Raw genomic sequence first — 23,993 nt, forward strand, 5'->3', positions numbered from 1 at the left:
CTGATCACAACAGCTGAACTACAATAAAAAATAAATCAACAAATAAAAATCGCTTTATTTAGCACCACACTGCAGCCCATGAGCTAAGGGAACTAACTTCCTGTATATTAATCACCCTACCAAAAGGGTCACATGACCCAAGCATTTCACTCCGTGGTCACGTGACCCCCCTCCCTTCAACCGTTCCTTCCACTGTGGTAACCATGACAACAGCCGGCTGGAACCGGTTTGTGACACACAGCCTTCATTTTGTGGAGTGAGGTGGGTTCAGGTGCCGGGAGAAAATGGAGTTGCTGCTCCTCGAGGGCCGGCCTGAGACTCGCACACAACTTCCTGTCTGAACTGAAGCGTGTTCCTCCAACACACAGGCTGCCAAGACAGCCACCAGCAACTCCTGCAAACGACTCACTGTCTGCACCCCTCAAACCAGCACAACAGAGAGACTGCACCCCAACACCATCCGACACACAGGCTGCCAAGAGAGCCACCAGCAACTCCTGCAAACTACTCACTGTCTGCACCCCCAAACCAGCACAACAGAGAGACTGCACCCCAACACCATCCGACACACAGGCTGCCAAGAGAGCCACCAGCAACTCCTGCAAACTACTCACTGTCTGCACCCCCCAAACCAGCACAACAGAGAGACTGCACCCCAACACCATCCGACACACAGGCTGCCAAGAGAGCCACCAGCAACTCCTGCAAACTACTCACTGTCTGCACCCCCCAAACCAGCACAACAGAGAGACTGCACCCCAACACCATCCGACACACAGGCTGCCAAGAGAGCCACCAGCAACTCCTGCAAACTACTCACTGTCTGCACCCCCCAAACCAGCACAACAGAGAGACTGCACCCCAACACCATCCGACACACAGGCTGCCAAGAGAGCCACCAGCAACTCCTGCAAACTACTCACTGTCTGCACCCCCAAACCAGCACAACAGAGAGACTGCACCCCAACACCATCCGACACACAGGCTGCCAAGAGAGCCACCAGCAACTCCTGCAAACTACTCACTGTCTGCACCCCCAAACCAGCACAACAGAGAGACTGCACCCCAACACCATCCGACACACACACACACACACACACGGTTTTTGATGGCTTCATAATTAAACCAAGACAGTGGTTAAGTTCCCCACTCATTTTAAGGTTAGAGGAGAAGCGCAATTCAAATTTACGTTTTTACTTAGTTGAAGTCTAATTGGAAGTTTTCAAAATTAGGGGGGCTGCAGTGGGACACGCCACATACCACAGCCCTAAAACAACATAGCAGGTTAATAAAAATCACAGCAGGATTAATAAAGCAGGGGCGGCCAAAGTTAGTCCTTCCAGTCCTGGTCTTTGTTCCAACCCTGTTCTAAATTCTTTAATTGAACCAATTTTACCTCCACCCAGACCCTGAAGTAGTTCATGATCTCATTGTACCTGTTAAACCTGGAGTGGAATGAGCCTCCAGGACTGGGATTGGACACCCCTGTGTTAAAGGACGTTGGTGTTTAAATCTAGTATTTTTTAGATTGTTAAAATGGACCGTCCAGAGCATGTGGTCTAATGATGGACCACAAGACACTTTTTTTTTTTTGTAAAACAAACAAAAGTGCCTTTTGTATAACCAGGGAAGCAGAAATCCAGTCAAACCAATTCAACCTCATCTGTGTCTCTGGCTACGTGTGAAAGTAGTAGTTGGCAAAAGTTCTTCCATTTTTCACAGAAGAAGTGGTTCTCAAGATATCTCTTTACCAGTGTGAAGCCCCCCCCCCCCCCCCTTGAACTGGTACTGACACAGATGAGCACCATTGCTTTATTTACCAGCAGGGATAGAAGCAAGACTCCTATTTCACAGCCGTTTCACCCATTCCACATTGTAACGTGCGCTTGATTAGCCACAGGTGTTACTTCCATCCCTGTCCAACTCCTGGTCTTTGATTCACCTGTAACCCAATCTAATTAACTGAACCAGCCTCCTTGCAGGTCCTGAAACAGTTACTTATTTTAACGTTACCTACACCTACATAAAAAAAAAAAAAAGCCTTGATGCATTCCTTGAATGTGAATGAAAGATTCCGTTTTCTTTCAGTAGATCTAAACGCAGCACTGTGGAGTGTTTCAGAGGTACGCATGACACACCGCAAAACCTGTAGGACCTGGGAGTGCTCTGGACCTCGCTGACGGGGTTTGCGCACCCCAGCATACAGACTGGGATGGAAATAAGACTCCTGTTGCATAGCAGTTTCACACACTCCAGGTTTTACTACGAGCCCCAGCGTATAGGTAACAAGCTCAGGTGTGTGTTATTAAACTCATAGTAAAACCAGGCACGGATCAAGCCGCTCTGCAATGGGGGTCTTGTTTCCATCCCTGTAGAGACTAGGGGGGTCTCACCTCTTGGCCGTGCTCATGTCGACAGGCTGGTCCCCCGTCTGCACCTCCACTTTGATGGTGGCCTTGACCTCCCCCCCCTTCAGCATCGCCTGCACCTTGGTGCTGGTGGCAGAGGCAGGGGTCCCAGGCTCTGCCTTGACCTTCAGATCCCCCACTCCTCCTCCTGCCTCCTCCTCGCTCTTCACGGGGTCCCCCTTCTCCAGCTTCATCTTCTTGGGGTCCCCCTCGCTGGGGAGCGAGTCTCGCTCCAGCGCCCGTTTCTGACTGCGCGTCCGGCGGACCGCCTCCTCCGACATCTCAATACCTTCACAGGAGAGAAAAAAAAAAAGTGGTTAAAATCCATCATTTGATTAATTGGGTTTTCAATATTCATTTTTAGGATAGCGAGTTTGTTAGTTTGAGTTCGGGACCACCATAAACACCAGCTTTATTATTCTTATTAATAATTGTGTTATTATGAAAGAGATTGTGCTTTACAGGAGACCAGAACGTCATCAAATGCCAGGGGAAAAAGAACGACCAGCATTCGCAAAACTCGTGCCAGTGATTGGGAAGACGTGCGATACAGACAGGCTGACGGACAGCCTCACCACATCCCCTATCCCCCGCAGGTTCTGAGCTGCCTGCAAAGGGGAAGGCATTTCTAGCAGGGGGGGGGTGGAGGGTGGGGGGGGGGCCTTAATTTACTCACATCCTGTAGTCGTCTCTACGGTCTGCTCCATTCTAGCAGACCCCTCTTATGAAGTTTTTATTTCCAGTACTGTCAGAACAAAATGAAACAAGGGAAAAAAAAGGGGAGGGGTTATTTATTTATTTATTTATTTATTTATTTAAGATACAGGTTACCCAATTCACAGGGTCACCCCGAGGACAATTAAAGTGATGACAAGTATTTGAGAAGCTCCACTTTTCTGAAACTATGAGATGAGTTTCGAGTTTGACAGGCTGCGATTTGCAGGAAGAAATGAACAGGTTCCTCTTGCTCGGACCAGGTACGCTAAAACTGCTCGATACACCTTCACACAAATTCAAACTTTACTTCCAATACCTACTGTGGAAGCCGCTGGCAAGTCTTTGATATTCAAAACAGATTGGTTCAATAAAACACACACAAAATACATTTAATGTTGTCGTCCACAGGCACAGATAACTAACCTGACCAGCCCGTGTATCAATGCTGTGCGTTTGCTTTTTACGATATAGTATAGTAAGTATCTTGTTGTTGCTCGGATGGACACAGTTATACTGAAGTGGAGGCATTGCATATCGTAAGACTTACAAATGTCAGCATACGTTTAAAAGAGACACAGAGGAACGGAGGTCCGATTATTACAGAGCAAAAATGAAAGAGTTATCGAAACGGTTACGGTGCAAGCCATCCTCATCTCTCTAGACAACCAGGACGCCCTCAGAAATGAAGAACAGGGCTGTGTTAATAGGAACCAGCAGCACTGGAGCAGAGCACAAACCCACAGTGACACTTCCATTGCTAAACTTCAGCAAGAACTATCCCTGGAGACTGTGGATGGTACAAACACGTTCCTGATAACGGAGGAGAGATCCTATGAAAAGCACAACCTCTACAAACACTCTGCAAGCTATCCAGTCATATCAAGATTGCAATGCCACAATCCACTTCCACACACACACCTCCCGTGCCCCACAGTGCAAGATCACAAGAATGTGTTCCTGTTCAGGAAACTGGCCGGGTATTGGGATGAATCTGGGACCCCCTGTTAGGGGCTGGGGTGGAGCTGACTGTACTATTTAGAGAACCACGTCTTATACTGACAAATGAAGGGAGGTGCCTGTCGCTGTGCAGCACAGGAAGTGCCCTGCTCTTATGGGATAAATTTAACCCCTTCTGTTCCAAAAACTTTTTTGAAACTTTACTTTTTCTCCATTAGTGGGACAGTGGGGTAGCGATGGTGGCCCTGCAGAGTGACGGTGCATGCCTCTCTGTTACTACACGTAGGACACTCTCTCACAAACACACTCATCTCGCATCTGATAAAAGAAAGCTGACTCAAGGTCTTTCTCATCTCCATGACATCACTGGGGCCCCACATGACCCTTCCCAGGATTCACTGGGAGACAAAGCATTTTCCAGAAAACCAGTCTAAACCGGTTCGTGGGCGAGAGGCTGAAGCAGGTTTAACCCTCGGTGCGTCGGACTGGCTGCACAAACAGCTAAGCAACGCCTGTCTGTGAGAGAGACGCCACTGACATTCCAAAACACGCGTCTGGCAGGGAGGGAGGGGGGGGAGAGAGGAGAGAGAGAGAGAGAGAGAGAGAGAGAGAGAGAGAGAGAGAGAGAGAGAGAGAGAGAGAGAGAGAGAGAGAGAGAGAGAGAGAGAGGAGACAGTATGGAAGAGGGAGGAAGAGAGGAGACAGACACACACACACAGAGGGAGAGAGAGTATGGAAGAGAGTAGGAAAGAGAGAGACACATACAGAGAGAGGGAGAGAGAGAGACAGAGAGAAAGGCACAGAGAGAGAGTATGGAAGAGAGAGAGAGACACAAACACAGCATCATCACCTAGTGTTGCTACTTTTAAAGTGCCAGTCTTCCCCTCTCATAACTTTACAGCCAACCCAGGTTGTCAGAGGCCACAATTACAAAGACATTGGCTTCATTATGCTTTATACATAAAGTGTATGTGCAACCCTGTGATCACAGTAAATACAGGTTTTATTTTCTCTCTACAAAGGAAAGTCGGATTTGTTGACCTTTGACTACCTTGACTTCTTTTAGCAAACTTTCCTGCACAATACTCAAAACAAAAAGTCGTCATTGCACGACACCCTCTATAAAACTCCCAGCGAACTCCCAACTGGTTCCCAGCTATCTGATTCTAGAATACACCCACGCCAACCCTGTGCAGAACACTTAAAAGCAGAGAAACCCTTCACTGCACCAAACTGAGGCAGCCAGTCCTGTATGTGCAAGAGTGTGACACACACACACACATCCCGGAGCGTCCCTGTGGCTTTGCGAGGACGGGTGGCAGTCTGTCTCCAGGGCCAGCACCAGTAATGAGCTCCACTGCAACCAGCAGCCCTTCACTCTGATCCAGCACAGCAGCGGCTGGGCTTCAGGGAGCTGCATTATTGCAAACAGTTCTGCTTGCATACCATTTGTTTTGGACTAAGTCCTCAAGGGCTTACTTGACTACTTTTTTTTTTTATGTTATTTATTTTTGAATATGGGACAAATCTCCTTTTACTATTATATCTAAACCAGTTTCTGGAGAGTGGAGATAGAAAAAGAGATGACATTTTAGTAAAAAAAAAAAAAAACCCAAAAAACAAACTTCTAAAATGGTACGAAGTTCTTGTGAAGTTTTTACAGGAATAGTATTTACTATTTGAAAACACTCTGTTGAATTTTGGTTGATTACGAAGGGAGGGAAGGGGCTGGGACAGTGTGTGTGTGTGTGTGTGTGTGTGTGTGTGTGGTGGGGGGGGGGGGGGGGCGGGGGGGCGCTGGCAACGTTCCAGAACAGAGTCCTGCTGTCTGGCAAAACAACCTTTAAGCACTCCAAATGTCCTAAAGTTGTAGTAATAACAAAACATAAAAATACACAGTCCGACAGCATGTCTAGTTGCCTGCATTTCTGTTTGCCAGGACTGTCGACAGTTTACTGGCAAATGAAAATCTGCCCCTCATTATGTGACAAACGCCAGCAGGGCTGGTTCACTGTTCAGCCACATCAAGATATTAAATACATCCACCTTTTTTTCCCCAGAACACGAAGCTGTTCTGTTCTACGCTGCTGCAGTCTTAATGCCTCTAACGCCACACTGGGCTCGCTCTCCTTGCTGTTATTCAAAATGATACAAGATAGGAGATTTACATAACAAAGGTCATCCCAGGCCACTGTCCCCACCCCCCCGCCATGCACCTCGCCCATGACTTACACCCTGCCATCAATAAGTACAAAGACTACAGTCACTCAAGTGACCTGGGATTCGCGCAGGAAAGCTTTAGATTCAATCCACACAGGGCTGCCTCGGAGTCCCCCGGAGAGCCAAGGGGGAGGAGATCTTTTGAATTAAAAACAGCCTGGGGATTGCTGGGGACGGGTGTGAGACTGGGTTTATAGGGGACCACGATCACATACAGAATTATCCTCTCCTTAGTGATTTATAAATCAGGGGTTGTCAAACTCAGTTGTTAATATTTACCGTTGCAGAATTGCAGTGAAATTTATATATATTTCATGTATTTTGTTTTCCAATGTTTATCTACACAGATGAATTTCTACAATATATTTAAAAGGGCATTAGTGTGGTCACGGAGGCGCTACAAAGTTGGCAAAAAGTTTGAGAACCACAGATTTATAATCAATTACTAGGAATCTAACACCTACAGCCTTCGTGTCAGCTCAACGCTGTGCACTGGGAGTCTAACCTGCAAGGATGTGGGGATGGTGATAGTCTGCCTCGTCTGATGCAATGCAAGACTGCGTTCGACTCGATTTTTTAGCAATACTCTTGGGGCTATAAGCACTGCGCACTTCCTTTGTTGAAGTGTATACAAGCACCGGCCAAGGAGCACCAGTCCACAGACATGATTTATAGCGCCTGATGCAACACCAGCACTCTGCAGGAGTCACGAGAACACTTGCTTTTTTGACTCCTCTATAGAGAAACCTCACCCTCCCTGTCAATTTTACAATATTTATAATAAATGTAAAATAAATAAATGAATAAATAAAAAGCACCCATGCATTATGAATATCCCTGCTGAGATTCTGCAATAAAACGACAGTAACGAAGATCAGAGTTTAGTTTGTTTTCTCCCTTGAAATCCCCACCCTGCTGCTGCTGGTATTTCTGCACCTCCTGGGAGAGGGGTCACTCCATTACAAAAGCCCCTTCGTTCTACTATACTTGCACCACCTGAGCTCCCTGCAGCTGTAACTAAAGTAATAAACAACCAGACAGCTTGTTCACAGTGCAGGCAGGTGAATGTCACAATGTAACTTGCCCTAGAGCATGAACACACACAAGCCTTCACACTTTTAACTGGCTCGCTGATCATCTGCAGAGTTGCCTCCCCAGAAGTCCCTGCGTGCAGTCACTCCGGGGCACAAAGGGTTAAGCCCTGCCATTTTAGTGCCATTCACAGATCAGTCCGTGAAGGGTGTTACCTAACAAAATGGCAGGCTTTAACCCCGCGAGTGCTGGAGTCTCCCCTGCACCCTTCCCCTAGCAACAACAGCGCAAGGGAAGACCAGGCTGCAAACCCCAAAACACTAAACTGGGAACAAATGATTGTCCACATTCAATGGTCATTTAACAGCTCTGTATTGGAAGACAGAATAAAGAAAAGAGTCTACAGATGTACTTCATACATATTATTTAATCTTCACCTGCCGGGTGATTTGGCTCACACTCCAACACTGTGTCTGAACTGATCGGCTGACGGCTGGATTTCGTTTGAAGCGTTTTAGCTCGAGTTATCTTTTGGGGCTAACCTGGGCAGCGATGCCTTCGCTTGTTGACCAGGATCTACCAACTACCTTTCTTACAGTACCTTGATTTTCTGTGATTAGAGTGGGACTTGTGTTTTTTTTAATTCTTCTTTAAACCAACAAAAAAAAAAAAAAACCACACATTCCAAGACAGTCAGCTGCGGCCCACAGTCACACTATTTATAGAAACTCCCCCTCTTTGCCAGCTAGAAATTAAACTGTGCTCCTCTTCTCTTGGGAACCGTAGACAGGGATCCCAGCGCTCAGAACCCATTAAAAACACTCCACGTTTCTGTTCTGGTCCTGCAAAAATTAATTCCCCACAATCAAGTTTAACACCACAATTATTCCAATTCCTCCGTGCCATACAAGTTTACAACACGCCTTCTTACAGCAGCACCCTAAAGCACCTCGCCAGAAAGCAGACATCACCAGCTTCAGCAGTAGAGACACTGGCTTCCTCTCTCCTCGAAACCTGCTTTCTGGATAACACAAGACTGCCTCTTGTAACTGGACCACATTTCATTCTGTAAAGCACTGCTTTAATTCAATTGCTCATCTTATTTGTATCATGTTCTTGTGTTTACGGAAGTGCAGTGGTTTCATTTTGATTGATTACAAGTATAGCAGATTGGAGACATACATATATCTTAAACACGCGAGAAAGAAATGGTTTATAAGCTACAGTGAAAAAAAATCACACACTCTGCTGCTCAAAATCAGTTTGGGGAAATTCATTTTCTACAAGAATGCATGTTCTGCAAAATGATGCATTCCGATTAGTAAAAAAAAATCAATAATAGAAACGTCGCCACATAGGCTTTGGGAATGCTGGTTTAACTAAAAATGACAGCGTTGCGTAATGCCTGCGATCTCAGATCCGGGTTTCTGAAATCTGGGCTACACCACATTCTCCAAGAAGAGAGTCAAGTCAACAGAACAAAACAACAATGGCTTGGGAAACTCCTGCAGCTTCTCAATAACCACAAAACCACTGACACACCCAGTCTAGCTCTGGGAAGGGGGCAATTAACAGACCTGGGTTAAACATGCTGAACTGCAGGCGGGGCGTGTACACATGTAGACACATACATGCGAGTCTGTGCGCAATACACTACATACATGCAGAGGTATATGCCAGGTGCCGTGGGCGAGTGAAAAACCAACATGAGAACATGAGAAGATCTAAAAGGTTCGATTCTCAGGAGGGTTTTGGTTTTAGGGCGAGGAGACACTTAAAGACTGGAGAGGCTAATGTTTAAGAACGACATCCAGGTCACAGGTCAGAAATCAGTACGCAAAGCCATTAAAAGCCAGCAGTGTTGCACACTCGAAATACCTAAAGTGGAAAAAATGCCACCGGATTCAATTAACAGCTACAGGCTAACTGACGAGCAGTGTGTTAAAAGCAATGGCACCATTTAGCCATCTTCTAAAAAGAAGATGCCATATAATCCTATTAGTGGAAGGCAATTCGCACCCCATCAGTACTGACCACAGGGTGGGTCCCTTTATGGTCTTATTCAATTTAAATTTTCTACAGTGATGCTTGCATTAAACTGCCAAAAACAAAATGAAATTAATATTGTAATCAGAGCCAGGAACTGGATATCGCATGCCAAGCATTGTCCAGAGACGTCTACAGGCTTGCGGTAAGGCATTGCACTCACAACAGCAAAGAAACTGCTGGACAGACAGTGAGGAAACAGGCATCCAATCAGCGAGATGCGGACAGTAAGCCTGACGCACCAGCCAGCCGCCCTGTATCTTCCAGTGAAGCCTGAATTGCGTTTGCATTGGTATCTTTGTCCAAACATCAACGCACCGTGATTCCATAATACTCCCTTGCTTAAGTCCTGCGAAAATGACCACAGAATTATTTTCTGTATTCAACTGCCTAGGAAAGCACATCTAATGCTGCTGTCAGGTACTGGCACATCACCAGTAAAGATCTGTGAAAGAAATATCCCACTCGCCCTGTTATACACCAGATATCGTCTTTGCCTTTCAATGTATTTATTTACTGCAGGTTTGCTCCAATTGTCCTAGATGTGGAGGGGAAGGTGGGTTGGGTCCAGGGGGGGCTCTGGGGTAAGTAAATGTTGCTCTTCTTTGAGCGAGCTTGGAGATGTTTCTGCTGATCTCACCCTTTGGCTGCAAGAAGACAAGCATGAATCCTGCCTACGGAATAGCGGGTACACTCCATCTGCCAAAACAAGTGTGCCGGAGCGAGCGGTCACGTCACTCTGCACAGCAGGCGCTCACGCGTGTGGAGGGGAGTTTAGCAGATATGCAGCGCACACATGCAATCTGGCACCTTTGCAAGAAAGGATTCGTCATAAAAAAAAATAAAAAGGTGTCGGCAGGCTATATAATGTCACGCAAGTTAAAGGAAATTGAGGGTTCTCCAAGTTCTGCACAGCATCCGACCATTACACACCTACATTTTCAATATCAAACTTTTGCACTTGTTTTATCTAGATCACTACCCCACCGGATATCCACACACGCAACATTTATCAAACTCTTTTCACTAAAATGGAAGACCTATAAAAACAACACACAAAACACAACACTCCCACTTGATAAACTCCCAGCTGTTCTACCCAGCAGCCCCAGAGAGATAAGACTCAGGTCTCCTCTGCCCTTGACCTGCCTTGCTGTCCAATCAGAGAGCAGGGCTGTACAGTACAGTACAGTAACCCAGTTCAGTGTCAGAGAATGACACTCTGCTTAGCAGGAACTGCCCATCCCCCTCTCTCCCTCTGTCTCTCTCTCTTACTGGCAGGAAGTCAAGGCACCCAGGTTGTGAGGCTAACCATCCGCCGTGGTGTACAAACAACTCGCTGCCTGCCTCGCAGCTCAGCAACCTGACAGGCGAGCTTCAGAGGGAGGTAGCTTCCTGTTTACTGCCCAGGCGGCCAGACAGCCATCCGGCATCTTCCAGAGAAGCAGCACAGCGGACTGGGAAATGGAAGCAGCAGGTCGTGTCGTGAAATGGTGACTCGCTAGGGGCTCTTCCAGCAGTCCATTCAAAAAAAAAAAAAATTATATTATATATATATATATATATTTTTTTTTTTAATTGAACAGTTAACTATTAAAAAGACCTGGTTAGAAGGTGACTCTTGACTGACTAATTTAATTAATTAAAAAAAATTATAAAAAAAAAAAAAAAAAAAAAAAAAAAATTCAACATTAATAAATGAAGGTGGCATGGCTGGAGCAAGGTTTGATGGTTTACTGGTTTTGCTGGTGGATAGGTTCCCCAGACTGGGACTAGAAGCAGCAAACTGGAAGAGGATAAACGCCAACTACTTCTAAGCTGAAAAAAACATTAGAAAATACTGGGGGTCCGAGGACCCACTGAAGGTTTACTTTTATAAAATCGACTATTAAATACTAGAGCAAACACCACCTCTAAAAACAAACAAACAAACCAACCAAGTCTCCATTGCTATGGATCAAAGGGCACTCCATCAGAACAGATCATACAGGCTCAGGTTCCCTGACTAAGGGAAAAGTGACACCATATTAATATTTACATGGCAAAGTCGGATTAAGACTATGCAAATGCACATCAAGCTGCGTCTCCCACAAAACGTGTAAAAGACAAATCTTATGGGCCATTTGAGAAGCGGACATGAGAAAAATGAGAGAGCAAGACTTGTGTGTGGATGGGTCTTATCAGAAGTTTTTAAAAAAGTCTCGATCTTGTTTTGTCGCGTGTGTGTGTGCGTATATGTGTGTGCGCGTGCGTGTGTGTGTGTGTGTGTCTGTGTGTGTGTGTGTGTGCGTGTGCGTGTGTATGTGCGTGTGCGTGCGTGCGTGCGTGCGTGTGTGCGCTCTAGGCAGTTGGGCATTGTTGCACACTGGCTAGCAGACTTGAAGTTCTTTACATCATGCTTTGTGCTCCTCTTTTGTGACGATCATCACAGATGCAGATTCATGAGATCGGGTTTCTTTGAGTGACAGGATTCTTTTCAGGACTGTATGAACGGCACAGTTTGCAGTTCTTTCAAAAACTTATTTGTACACATTTTATACTTTAAAAACACGCACACCCCCATCCCCTGCCTTCCACTTACTACCTTCAGGGTGGATTAGGGCGGACGCTGTACGACTCTCAATCCCCCACGAGACACACAGTATTGACTACAAGCAATGATAGATTTAATCGTGTAAAAGACGTTTTTCACACCATAAGGATGTTGGGCAGTAACGGCCAGCGGAACAGGAAATCTTAATTCTGTTAGGTTGGTCGACAGACTTCTCTTTCAATCCACAATGCTCTCCCTTTAAATTCACTTTTTTTTTGCATTACATGTAAATTATAGAATCTGCAAAGCACACCAACTTTAGAATAAAAAATATGTATTACTAAAAATATGAATTAAATTATATATAATTGTACTGTATTAGGAAATTAAAAACACCGTCCGTATCTTGAGTTACGCCACAATGTTTTACTAACCCAACAGCAGGTTTTTATTGGTGTGGCTTATCAGTTTCAGAGCAATAGTGAAAGTGAAAGGTCTATCAAGACCTCTCCACAGTACCTGCAGTACCTGCTAACTCTTGCGAGACTTGTAACATGCAGCTAAGTGGAAGAGACAGCTGCTAAACAACGGGACAAAACCTCAATGCAAAACGAGGGACCTCGTGAAAATCCTGATGAAATCTTTAACATGCATCTAATACTCATGCTAGCTTAGTTCTATAGGGGACTATGCCACTGACTTCACTACACAATTAATCAGTTCATTTCTGACAAATGATGCAGGTCTTTTTATTACCCAGCATGGGTAAAACCCACTCTTTGTTTTTGATAACACTTACCAGAACAGCGGGAGGTGCTTTTGCAATTAAATGATACCCACCCCCGCCTCCACCCACCCTAGAATAATAGTGTTGTTCAGTTCTACAACTTGGGACCAACTAGAATTGAGACCTCAAACCAGGGATGGAAATAAGACTCCCACTGCTTAGCAGTTTGATCCATTCCTGGTTTTAAATCAGACAGACCTGAGCTTGTTACCTGTACACTGCGGCTAATCAAGCTGGCAGTAAAAAATGGAATGGGTGAAACTGATATGCAATAGGAGTCTTGTTTGCACCCCTGCGAAACCCAAGGTTCCTCGGAGCTGTCCAGGTCCACGCGTCTCTCTGACGTTTCCTGTCTCTGTTCTGGCTGCCTCACATTGTGTCAGTTACCTGAACAGGTGCCTTCTGGTCGTTGTAGCATTCAAATCAGAATATTCAAAACTTTTGTTAGGATGGGGAGGGGCTGAGCGGGTTAACTCTTAATCCCAGCTCTCATTTGCGTTTCTTGTTTTGCATCAAGCACTTCTTGGAACATAATCGACTCCTCTTTTCAGAAAGTCAGATCGTGACTCAAGGCAAGGCGGAGACACAGTGGAAACCCCCCCTGCCTGGGACTGCGGACGCTGGTCTTCAGCCCTGGGCTCCTATCAGGCTAGGGTGTTTTTTTTTCAGCAAGTTTAACACTTTAAGGTCCCACAAATCAAAACGATGCAAACATTCTTATTTTTGCAATGAGGTTTCACGAATAAGGGTTTCAAATGTACTGGACAGGTTGGACCTGGTCATCCAAACGTATCTGAAGAAGAAACGATTTTAACAACCGCTCAGTTCCTTGTGTGCCTTAAGGGGCAACGTTTGGCACTTTCCTGAGCTGCTTGCTTCTGCTGTTCGTTTCTATACAGTATCATACAGCCAGTTCTAAAAGAGAAATAAAACAACAGCTTGACTCCAACTAAAGTGACGTGCTGGGAGCTACAGCGAATGTGAACAAGCATGCTGCTGTGCTGGGATGGAGTTTAAAAAGCAAGACGAAAATTTCAAGTAAAAAACGCGTGGGCCATTCTGTGACACTGCAGTCCGTTATGATGGTAAAACAGTAGTTAGAAAATGTTATCTTTATACGAGACTATCAGCCACTGTGGTGGTATTTATTCGAGAGAGTTTCAGGACCGGGTTGTGGTGGAGTCCGTGTCTGAAACGTCCAATAGCATGCCTGTGTTTGGTCTCACAACGAGACTCTGGGATCGTGCTCCTGCAGTCAGTCCCCGGATTGAAAGTTACACGCGTCTCTGTCTCGGGTCAATGGGGCCTGCCTCCAGGGCTCTCCGATTCACTGGTGGCACTGGTCTGCCTCCCTGCTTCCTGCGGCTCCAAGCCTGGGGCAGTTTCCCATCTGAGGGGACCGACAGCAGCATCAAAAACCACGCAGCAGTCTCAACTAACGGAGTCGGTTTAGTTCACTGCAAGGCTGGTTCTGAACGGACTCAAGTCTGCCTGCCTGCCCTGTGCTCCATTTCCTGTTCTTTGTAACTGGAGTGCCTCTGGCAGTGAAGGAAACGTACAGCTTTATGGGGGGGGAGTGTGTGTGAGTGATAGACCTCCTACGTTTATTCAGGGGCTAGTACAACAGGTGGGTACGGAGTACAGCAGAGCTGCAGGCTTGTTTAAACTTCCGGCCAAGCTTCATTAGAGATAACAGCAACCACAAGCTACAGAAGACATTCATTGTCTTTTAAAAAAAAAAAAAAAAAAAAAACACCCACGAAACTCTTACCCTTGTGACAGCTTCTTATTGTTAAACTGCTTTCTAATAGCCTGTCCACCTCTCCTTTGATAAGGACCATCTGAAAACAGTTTTGGTCAAACAATGAAACGGAGGTTCCCAGAAATGTGAAACGAGTTCCAGGAGCTGGGAGTGGCACTGCGTGTTCCATTTAAGGAATGTTGGGAGGGTTCCTCTTTTTTTGTTGTTGAAATTTTGCTTGACAACGAGTGTGCTGTGATGCACCCCATCTTACTAATGCATAGCAGACAAGTACAGCTGCATAAGTCAAATGAATAAATAATATCTGGAATATTAATACAAACTTGTAATCTTGCTACCAGGGTTATTTATATATATATTAATATACATATACACACACACACACACACGCTGCTCCCTCGCTATAACATGGGTCTCGGGGGGGCGGGGGCACACAATATGACCGTTATAACCGAAGAGCATTATAAACGGGGGAGGGGGTGGGGGGCGCCGCGGGACACAACACACATCTGACTACAATACAAAAACAAAAACTGTCTCTATAATGCACATATAGTGAAGCGAAAATGTAACTTTCTATGAATTAACTATGTAATCAACGTAAAAAAAAGGGAACATTCCCACTCGTGGATCACTTTAATTTGCAGTTTTTAAACTATAAAACAGCCTTGCTAAACGTCGGAGTTCAGTTCGAAGCGACAGACAACCAAGTGCGAGAAGGACAGCGGGTCGGGAGAGGGGAAGAGGGAATGGGCTCGCCCCAGATTCAGCTGCCGGAGCGGGGCTGAAGCGTCTCGACTCCTGGAGAAAAGCTGCAGCTCCTCTCACAGCAAAAAAAAAAAAAAAAAAACATTAGGAAAGATAACCACGTAATAGGCCTAATATTTATTCAGTTATAAAACGCATGCTGAATAAGATGTCTGTGTTATAAAGTGCCAGCGCAGCTTTTCTTCAGTTCAGATACTGCATCAAAAGGGAGAGAGACAGAAACGGAAGTTAGACTGAGAAGTTGTTTACAGTTTGAGCAACACCAGTACTGTATTTACTGTAGAAATATTGCATGAATCACTAGAACTGGGGGACATGCTGTAGGAGCGTTATATTCGAGGCGTGTTGTAACCGAGAGCCTTATAGCGAGGGAGCACAGTATATATAAAATCCCTACTGGTTTTATTCTTCATCCCTGCGGTGCTGGCTTGTTTAATGGTAGGTGTATCCTGGACTTTGACAGGCACTCCTTCCACCCCCCCTGGGTCCTCGGTCACTGCAACCCTGCCTGGTTGCTTAGCGCAGCCCCACGAGACTCTGCCTGCCACAAAGAATCCCAGGCCATTATTCAGAACAACAACTGCTGTCCGTTCCAGAATCGTACAGAAAACAATCATTGTATGCCATTTTCCCCCATAAAACAAAAGAAAGTAGCAAATCAAATTTGACAATTTTTTCACCCAACTAAATACGGAAGTTTGACATTTGCGCTACATGCACGCTCCCACTGGCCAGCACACCTTCCTAAAAGACTCGCAGCTGTGCAGAATTATCTGGGGTTTCCAGAATGCCATCCACAAGGGGATTCACACATGCATCGTGTTGTTGACTAATTATATATATAATTTTTTAAGTTAATTCTATATATGCAAATATTTCAATGCAATGCTCTGGTCCTGGGGATCCCGTGTCTGCTGGTTTTCATTCCAACTGAGTTATCAATTACTTAATTTAACTATTCATTAGCTTAATAAGACCTTTTAAATTGTTTTCAGCTTTTAAACAGTTGGCGATGTCAAGCTAACTATACAACTGTATAAGTAACTTGAAATCTGCAACTTTAAGAGCCGAGAGCAATTAAAGTCTAATCTGGCACATTATTAGTTCAATTAAGGGTTTAATTACATAACTGAGAACTCGGTTGGAATGAAAACCCGACACAGTGGGTCCCCAGGACCAGGACTGGGAAACCCTGATATAGATGCTACATCCTGGAACCGTCGCAGGTCACATGCTCCGATTGCAGCCAGATCATTGGGTAGATCAGAAGTATCAGGAAGCAACAGCAGCAGGCGCTTTCCATCTTTCACAATCTCTGTGAAATGTCTGCCTGTTCCAAATGGGAGTTGAAGAAGCAAAGCCAGGAAATAATCTTAAACAGGAGATAAAAAGAGGGGCGAGCGATAACCCAGCCGAGGTTAGAATACAGATTCAAAACCTTGGCTCGCGGTCTTTCAACTTTAGAAAAGTTTGATTCAAGACTCCAGAAAAAATAAAAAGCCCACTGAGGCCATAATCATGGAGGAAGAGGTGTGGGGTGGGAGTGTGAGAGTGGGGAGTAACTCTGAATCCTGGTATGCAAACGTCTTAAAATCACTCCTCTGTACAATACAACCCAGCTAAGCAACTTCTGAGATTGTGACCAAAGCAAGCAAGGAAAAAAATAAACAAATAATTAACTGACTGAGTGAAGTGAGGGACTAGATGAATGATTTCAAAATGTTTCTGTAGCGCGATCTGTGCCGATCACAGCCCAGTGCAAAAACAACACGCAGCCCATAACATCTCTGCAGCTCACACGTGTTTTATGCTGGCTGTTTATTACATGGGAGCTGCTTCACAGCATGAAGTTACTTTCTTGCAGCTGTGCTCTGCATCACTTCCAAGGTACTTGCAAGTCGCTCTCCAAAGCTAAAAGCAATATTGCTTTCATGGTTTTTACTTGTCAAATTCGTTGCTAAAGACCACCCCCCAACACACACCGCCTTCGCGCCAAGCCTGCCGTAGTCTAGGCTTGCACGATTTGAGAGTGCGTATACCTTTAAGATGAGGAGGAAGATAAGCCTGCTGTGCTGGAAGCAAAGCGTACTTGTAAGGAAGACTAAGGGGGACTCCTATTTTGAAAGGGAGATGGAGACTGACTGCCAGTCGGGTTAAGTGCCACGATTGGGGGCTCAGTGAAACCAAGATACATACAAATGCCTTCCACCATTACGCCACAACCGAACCCCAAGATTCGGGCTCCCCACCACCCAGAGCCGAAAGCCGGCTTTTCTCATGTTTGAACATTTTAAAATCGCGCCGTTTTACAAGTAAAAAGAGCAAAAAACACAAACCGGGGAACATCGTTTGAAACTCCCTATTGAAAAAATTAAACTAAAAAAAAAAAAAAAAACACGATACAAAATAAATAAATAAAGGGGATCGATTCGTGTTGGTAAAGATTCGGGGTACCCCTCGCCGTAACCATTTACACGGCGAGGGCGGAGAAAAGGGAGAGAGAGAAAAAAGGGGAAAAAAAACGCAAAATTTAAACTTTTTTTCACTCTCAACTTTCAAAATACGCAAGTGAGCGTATTAAATTAAGCAGGATGTTTTGAATCCAGTTTACTTTGTCCTGTATAAATGCACCGATTGATTCAAAAAGGGACGGCGAGCGATCTCTCCCGTAACTCGCACGGCCACTCGTCTCGGCACTCAACGAGACTCGGGGTTCAGCTGCGAGTTGCAAAATTAACGTTGAAATAAAACATGAAATACCCCAAACTGAGCCCCGATACTGCTCTATTTACAATCCCCGGCTCCCCAAGCACCAGCAGAGGTAAGTTTAGTTCGATTTACTCCACTTTATTGCCCCCAAGATCGGTTTGTTCTCTCAAGCCGGGGAGAGAGAGAGGTGTACTAATTGCATACAATCCATTACCTTAGATAGCAAACTTGCCCCCAGTTCCAATTAATTCAAAATAATAATAAAAAAAACGATTTTAGCCCCAAAAAGTTTGGCCACTTCTGAACTTACGGAGTCGAGGTGTCGCTGTTCCGTCCCAGTTGGGGTCTTCTTCGCGGTTCGGGTGAATATTTCCCCCGTAATACGGCGTTTAAATCCCGGGGATCCCCCTTTTCAATCCTCCCCGCTGCCGCTCCGGTTGCCAAATAATGCGCTTCTCACACATGGAGCCGCGGCGTCACCGCACAGGGCATGCGCAGTGGAGACTCGAGTCCAAACAGCTACTTGACCACTACCGAGCTAGCCTGCACCGTCCCCTTTCAGATACACAGTTCATAATGGGAGCTTACTGGTCGATACACACCGGCGGCAGCCCAGACTCACACGGGAGGAGGGGGGCCAAGCGACACTGCTGCCTTCTTCTGACCGCTAAACGGAGACCACGTTAGATGCAACATCCCTTTTCATTTTTTTAAAAAAATTTTATTCTGGTTGATAAATCTTCCTTGAAACTGAGGGCCAGTTAACAGTAACGAAGGAAAGAGTGTGAATAATACTTTGGTTAAAAAAAAAAAAAAAATGTACAGTACCAAATTTTGCAGCAACATTGCATTTTGTTCAAAGCGAGGGTCAAATTAAAATGAGTAATACAAGTAAAAATCATTATGTGTAGTGTGTTTGGGGGGAGGGGGGCATTAGGAATCTTGGGCATTCTAATGCCAGCCCCCCCCCCCCAAAGAAAAATAAATAAATAAATAACGTATTGATAAATTCACTTGCTGCCAGATATCCTTTGCTGTCAAGTCAGTGCAAGATGCTATTCAGTATGAATAACCCACTGTTGGTCGTGAAGCTTAAAAGGATGGGGATGAGAAGAGAGGCAGCATCCCCTTTCAGTAATGCATTCAGCGAGGGGGGGTATTCCAGTAACACAGACATTTCTATGTACTGATAGACTGTAATGTAAGACAGCAGGTGAACTGCTGCATTGCACTGCCAGTGACAGACAACAGCAGATCTATAGAGACACACACAGTGTAGCACAGCACTGGGGAACAGTACTGACCAACACATCCTGCTGCTGTATGCATGGCATACCAATCTAAGTGGAACAACGAGAGATCATTCTGCTGGGCTTCTGCTCCAAGCTTGATTAACCACAGTGCATGGGTAACAAGAGCAGGTGTGTCTTATTAAACTAACAGTAAAAACCAGGGATGGATCCAACTGCTATGCAATGGGAGTCTCCCTCCCCTTAATTAAGATTTACAGTGCTGGAGGAGGAAAGGGTAAATTGAGGGCAAGCAAGACCACAAATGTTAGAACAAATAAAAAACAAAAACGGTACTGCTTTCACTCAGCGAGGTTAGGAAATACTGGGACACTAGCTGATCAATTCTATATGTAGAGCAATGGGTTAACGCACACTGACCCACAGGGAAAAGGACAAACAGGACGGAGTGGAAGTATCCCATTGTGTGTGTGTGTGTGCGTGTGTGAGGAGGGGATCAATAGGTACAGAGAGTATTATACAGGGTGCAGGAAACAATCAATATTTATATATCCATGGGAAGAGGGCCACCAAGTCCCAAGATACACACCTACCCACCAACAACAGTAATAATATCACACTTATATAGCGCCTTATACGAGAAGTCCTTCCCAAGCACTTTATCTAAGATCACTCCACACACATCAACTCCAGGAACGGCAACCAGACTCCCATTGCGTAGCAGTTTCATCCATTCCAGGTTTTAATCTGAGTTCAATAAGACACACCTGAGCTTGTCACCTAGACACTGTGGCTAATCAAGCTCGTAGTAAAACCTGGAATGGGTGAAACTGCTATGCATTAGGAAGGAGTCTTATTTCCATCCCTAAACACGTACCCAAATACATTAGAAATGCTGTTTTGCATATTGAAAAAGACACAAACATGCAAGCCAGCAAGTCAACCCAAATGATTAGATGCATCTGCCTGTGGATCAAAACAAACACTGGCTAAAGGAACTGGACAAGTGACTGTCCCAGGCCTTTGCAAAAAGCAGCCATGCGGGGAATCAAGGAAATCCATTGAAGGAGCAGGTACCCCCCGAGAAGATGATTTCTGTGTGTACACAGCACAGGGACTACAGCTCTCACCGTCACACTGGAGCTAAGCAATGACCCACTGCCTTTTCAATGGGACCATGCAGGGTACTGTTCAAGACACTGAAGCCTCACAAGAGGAATAGCTGTCTGGCTAATAACTGTGCTGCTCCATGCAATAGTGGCACAAACAACACTTTAAACAAGGGACTTCAAACAATGGATTCATTAAAACATTGTGTTAAATATTACCTGGAATAAAACACAATCACCTAGATCAGGGGTGCCCAATCCTGGTCCTGGAGGGCCCATGCCCTCCTGGTTTTTGTTCAAACTGTACAGTAAATTGATTAATTGGACTAATTAAGCTTCTAATAAGGGCTTGATTGGTCCAATTAAGTCATTTAGAGCACAGTTGCAACAAAAGCCAGGAGGGACACCGACCCTCCAGGACCAGGATTGGGCACCCCTGACCTAGATAGATAGACAGACAGACAGACAGATACTGCCAGCCAGCCAGATGGACAGACAGATAGACAGACAGATCAATGTAATCAAATGAGAGGCTTAGCCAGTCCAAACAAACAATGGACCTACAGCGTCTACATTTTCACTGGAGTGGGTTTCTATACATAATGGTGTAAGGTAAGCAGCACCTACATTTACAATAAAAACAACACTGTTGTTCCGGCAGTTCTTTGGGGGGGGGGGGGGGGGGGGGGGGAATCTATATATTTCAGGGGGTCCTCTTGCGTTACTAGAGTACCCCTCCAGGAAACCATCCCCTTGCTGAGCTGCCAGAAGAATAGTAAAGCATATGATTTTGAAAGGACCAACACATAAAGGCAATTCAAATACAAGAGTATGAAACATGTTAACCCTGGGGGGGGGGGAGGGCATTCTACACTATCCCTGTCATACTTGTTCTTCACACGGCAAATAGACAAAGGGCTGAGGTACACTGAAACTCACCACCACTGCCACAGTCCCACAGGAATATCCAGGGATCCCAGTTACCACGTGTGTGGTTTTAACCCTTCACTGCACTCCCTTATTTAAGTGGCTTTCCACGTCCTACATGGAAACCTGTGACGTTTCAAGGTTCCAAGCACCTGTGCGACAAACCTACTGTTCCCCCCCGACAGGAAAGCTTAGCAACCCCCGCCCGCATCTCGCTTCTTGCTTGGGTTTCTGTAAGGCAGGCGTGCTTTGTTGGGTTTCCACAGCAAACACAAATTAAAACAAAGAAAAAGCCACTTTGATTTTCTTCCAATTCATTTAAGAACTAAAAGTATAGGCTTGCTAAGGGAAAAGGACAAGTGTCAGAAATGAAAAACAAGAAATTATTCAAATAAGCCTCAAAAACAAACAAATAATAATTAAAAAAAAAAAAAAATGCTTTCCCTATGCAAGAGCTAACACTCTATATTAACCCCACTTTTGCCAACAGGATTTAAAAACCGACAGCCTTGCTTCCCTAGTAATGTGGCAATGGCTGACACCAGCAGCATGATTGCTTGTCAACTTAATCCTCATTAAAGTACAGTAACAACACAGGAAGTACCCCTCCCTGTCACGATCGACTGGACGCACTATTTGGCAGGAAGTGTCTCCTCTCTGCACACTTGCAGTGCTGACACCTATCACCTAATAAAGCATCCCTTTGCATCAGCTTCCTACTTCTCTTGCGCCTCTTTGATTCAGCACTTCTCTACTGGATTTCACAGGTTTATTAAAGCGATTACTGCTGAAAACAACCTAGTCCCCTCCAGGGTTTAACCCCTCGCTCGGCACACGCACATAACCAACTTGTGGAGCAAAGTCTGATCAAAGGAATGTCACAGTCACTACACAGGCAGGCTGGAAATAAAGGGATCACGTGACCAGGCCTGTGCAACTGACCTCAGTGTTGGCAATTAGTCTGCCATCAAACGCAGCTTCATCAGAGCCTCACACCAGGACTTTTATACAGCCACTAGAGACAGAGCCACACAGCAACACACACACACACAAAATGCACGCACACATAACCTTTTATAAAGCACGTCAATGCAGCTGCATATTTAATCCAAGTGCTGTAAAAATGTTATATTATATATATATATATATAGACACAAACTTTTGTTGATACTGTTATTTCAAAGCATCCTGAAATGGGGACTGAATGTGATAAAGTCCTGGTTTTAAGCTTACCCCCCCCCCCCCCCAACACACACACACACACACACACACTGAGTAGTGAAGGCATCAAGGAGTAATAAAGATGTCTAGTAATAGGAAGTATAATCCAGGCCGCATGGCACTGTTAAGCCTGAAATTACACATATAAGCACATATTATATTGTATATTATAAAATATATAATTGTATAATATTCCAGATTAAGTTACACTTTAAATGAGATGCGTAACGAATTATACATTGTAATTCACCATCAATTCTCAGCCATGGGGGGCGGGTATTTCGGGAAAATTATTATTATTATTTTTTTTTTGGTCCAGCAGCAACAGCCTAGTCAAGACAAGTTGGTAATTGACAATATGGTGACTCTACACTGCTAAGCATATCACACAGGCACTAAATAAACACAAACTAATATTGATAAATAGTATTGTAACAAGAACAATTGTCACAAACAAAACCTCAAAATATTATTATTTAGGGCACTGCGGGCACTATAAAAACCACAACACAAAAAACAAACTGCATTGGTTTATATATATATATATAAATAAAAGAATAAATCACACGAACCCACAAATAAATACTTGCAACTTTTTTTTAAAGTGTTGTAAGTTTAAGTAATTTGCATTATGTGGGGGGGAAAAGGTATATTTTTCTACCTTAGGGATTTCTTTCTTTGCAGGATTAGTTCAGTTAGTGGGGCCCGTCTTCTCACTCAGCACCGGCGATTTTTTCTCCAAGGAACAGAGGGGACCCGTGAGGAGGGGAGTCGGGGCACGGGATTTTAGAGCTCAGATCCGGGTTGGGGTTTCACTCAAACTCGGGGATACCGCGGGCCCAACAGGCCGGTCCGGTTTGTGGAACCCGGGAGTGGGTTGGGAAACACGGATTTGAATTTTTTTTTTTTATGTCGCACAGAAACTAAGTAACTAGAAATAATAATATTTAAAGAAAAAAAAATGGGATTCCTGAAATAAAATGAACGTTTTAAATAAATCCAGCACCCGGTTGCTAGGCAGATTTGATACACACACCTGCTTCCGGCTCCCAGAGGTTGAGTGGCAGCTGCCGCTACCAAAGAGGAACGGAAATTGGTTCCAATACAAATAAACAATAGGCGGGCCAAGTTAGTGACGGCCAACCCAAAGCTGGCATAATTTCTTATCAGCCAATGGAAGCGATAAAAGGCGTGTCTAAGGGTTATTATTTTATTGGTTAAGAAAGTTCTGTTATGGTAGGCTAGATAGTAGGATGAAAAAGGCTGAAAAGTTATGATATACCATTTCTACAGATTTTTCACTAGTGTTAAGACTATTGAACTCTCTTTGCAGATCATATTAAATGGAGTCCCCACGTCTGTACAGGATGCCCAAGCTGGGAAGCCATGTCTAGTTTTTTTAAGGTGGTGTGGCATGGGAGTCTGTTTTTTAAAAAAAAACTGGATGAACTCGTGTGACAGGTTTTCATAATGAGCCCAGGAGGGGAGAGACTGCAATTCGGACTGGCAGGTTACAGATGGAAATGGGTAGAAGCGCCAAATTCGTA

At 44.8% G+C, this 23,993-nt stretch overlaps 1 protein-coding gene across 4 annotated transcripts in view; it reads right to left on the reverse strand.

Annotated features, from left to right (window-relative positions):
* Window positions 1-23,514, reverse strand: part of LOC117428945 (transcriptional repressor p66-alpha) — a 36,160-nt gene extending 12,646 nt beyond the window's left edge. For 2 of the 4 annotated variants that reach the window (XM_059014801.1, XM_059014799.1), the window contains exons 1-3: window positions 23,108-23,514; window positions 3,085-3,153; window positions 2,394-2,697 (exon numbers count right to left, since the gene is read on the reverse strand). In XM_059014801.1, coding sequence (XP_058870784.1) covers window positions 2,394-2,697; window positions 3,085-3,115 — 335 coding nt within the window. In that variant the 5' untranslated portion in view covers window positions 3,116-3,153; window positions 23,108-23,514. Of the gene's footprint in view, window positions 1-2,393; window positions 2,698-3,084; window positions 3,154-18,249; window positions 18,507-23,107 lie in introns of those variants that run through there. The other 2 variants (XM_034911953.2, XM_059014800.1) reach the window with 2 other exon arrangements.
* Window positions 23,515-23,993: the final 479 nt, after the last annotated feature.

This window comes from Acipenser ruthenus, chromosome 49 (assembly GCF_902713425.1).
Source record: "Acipenser ruthenus chromosome 49, fAciRut3.2 maternal haplotype, whole genome shotgun sequence".
NCBI classification, from domain to species: Eukaryota; Metazoa; Chordata; class Actinopteri; order Acipenseriformes; family Acipenseridae; genus Acipenser; species Acipenser ruthenus.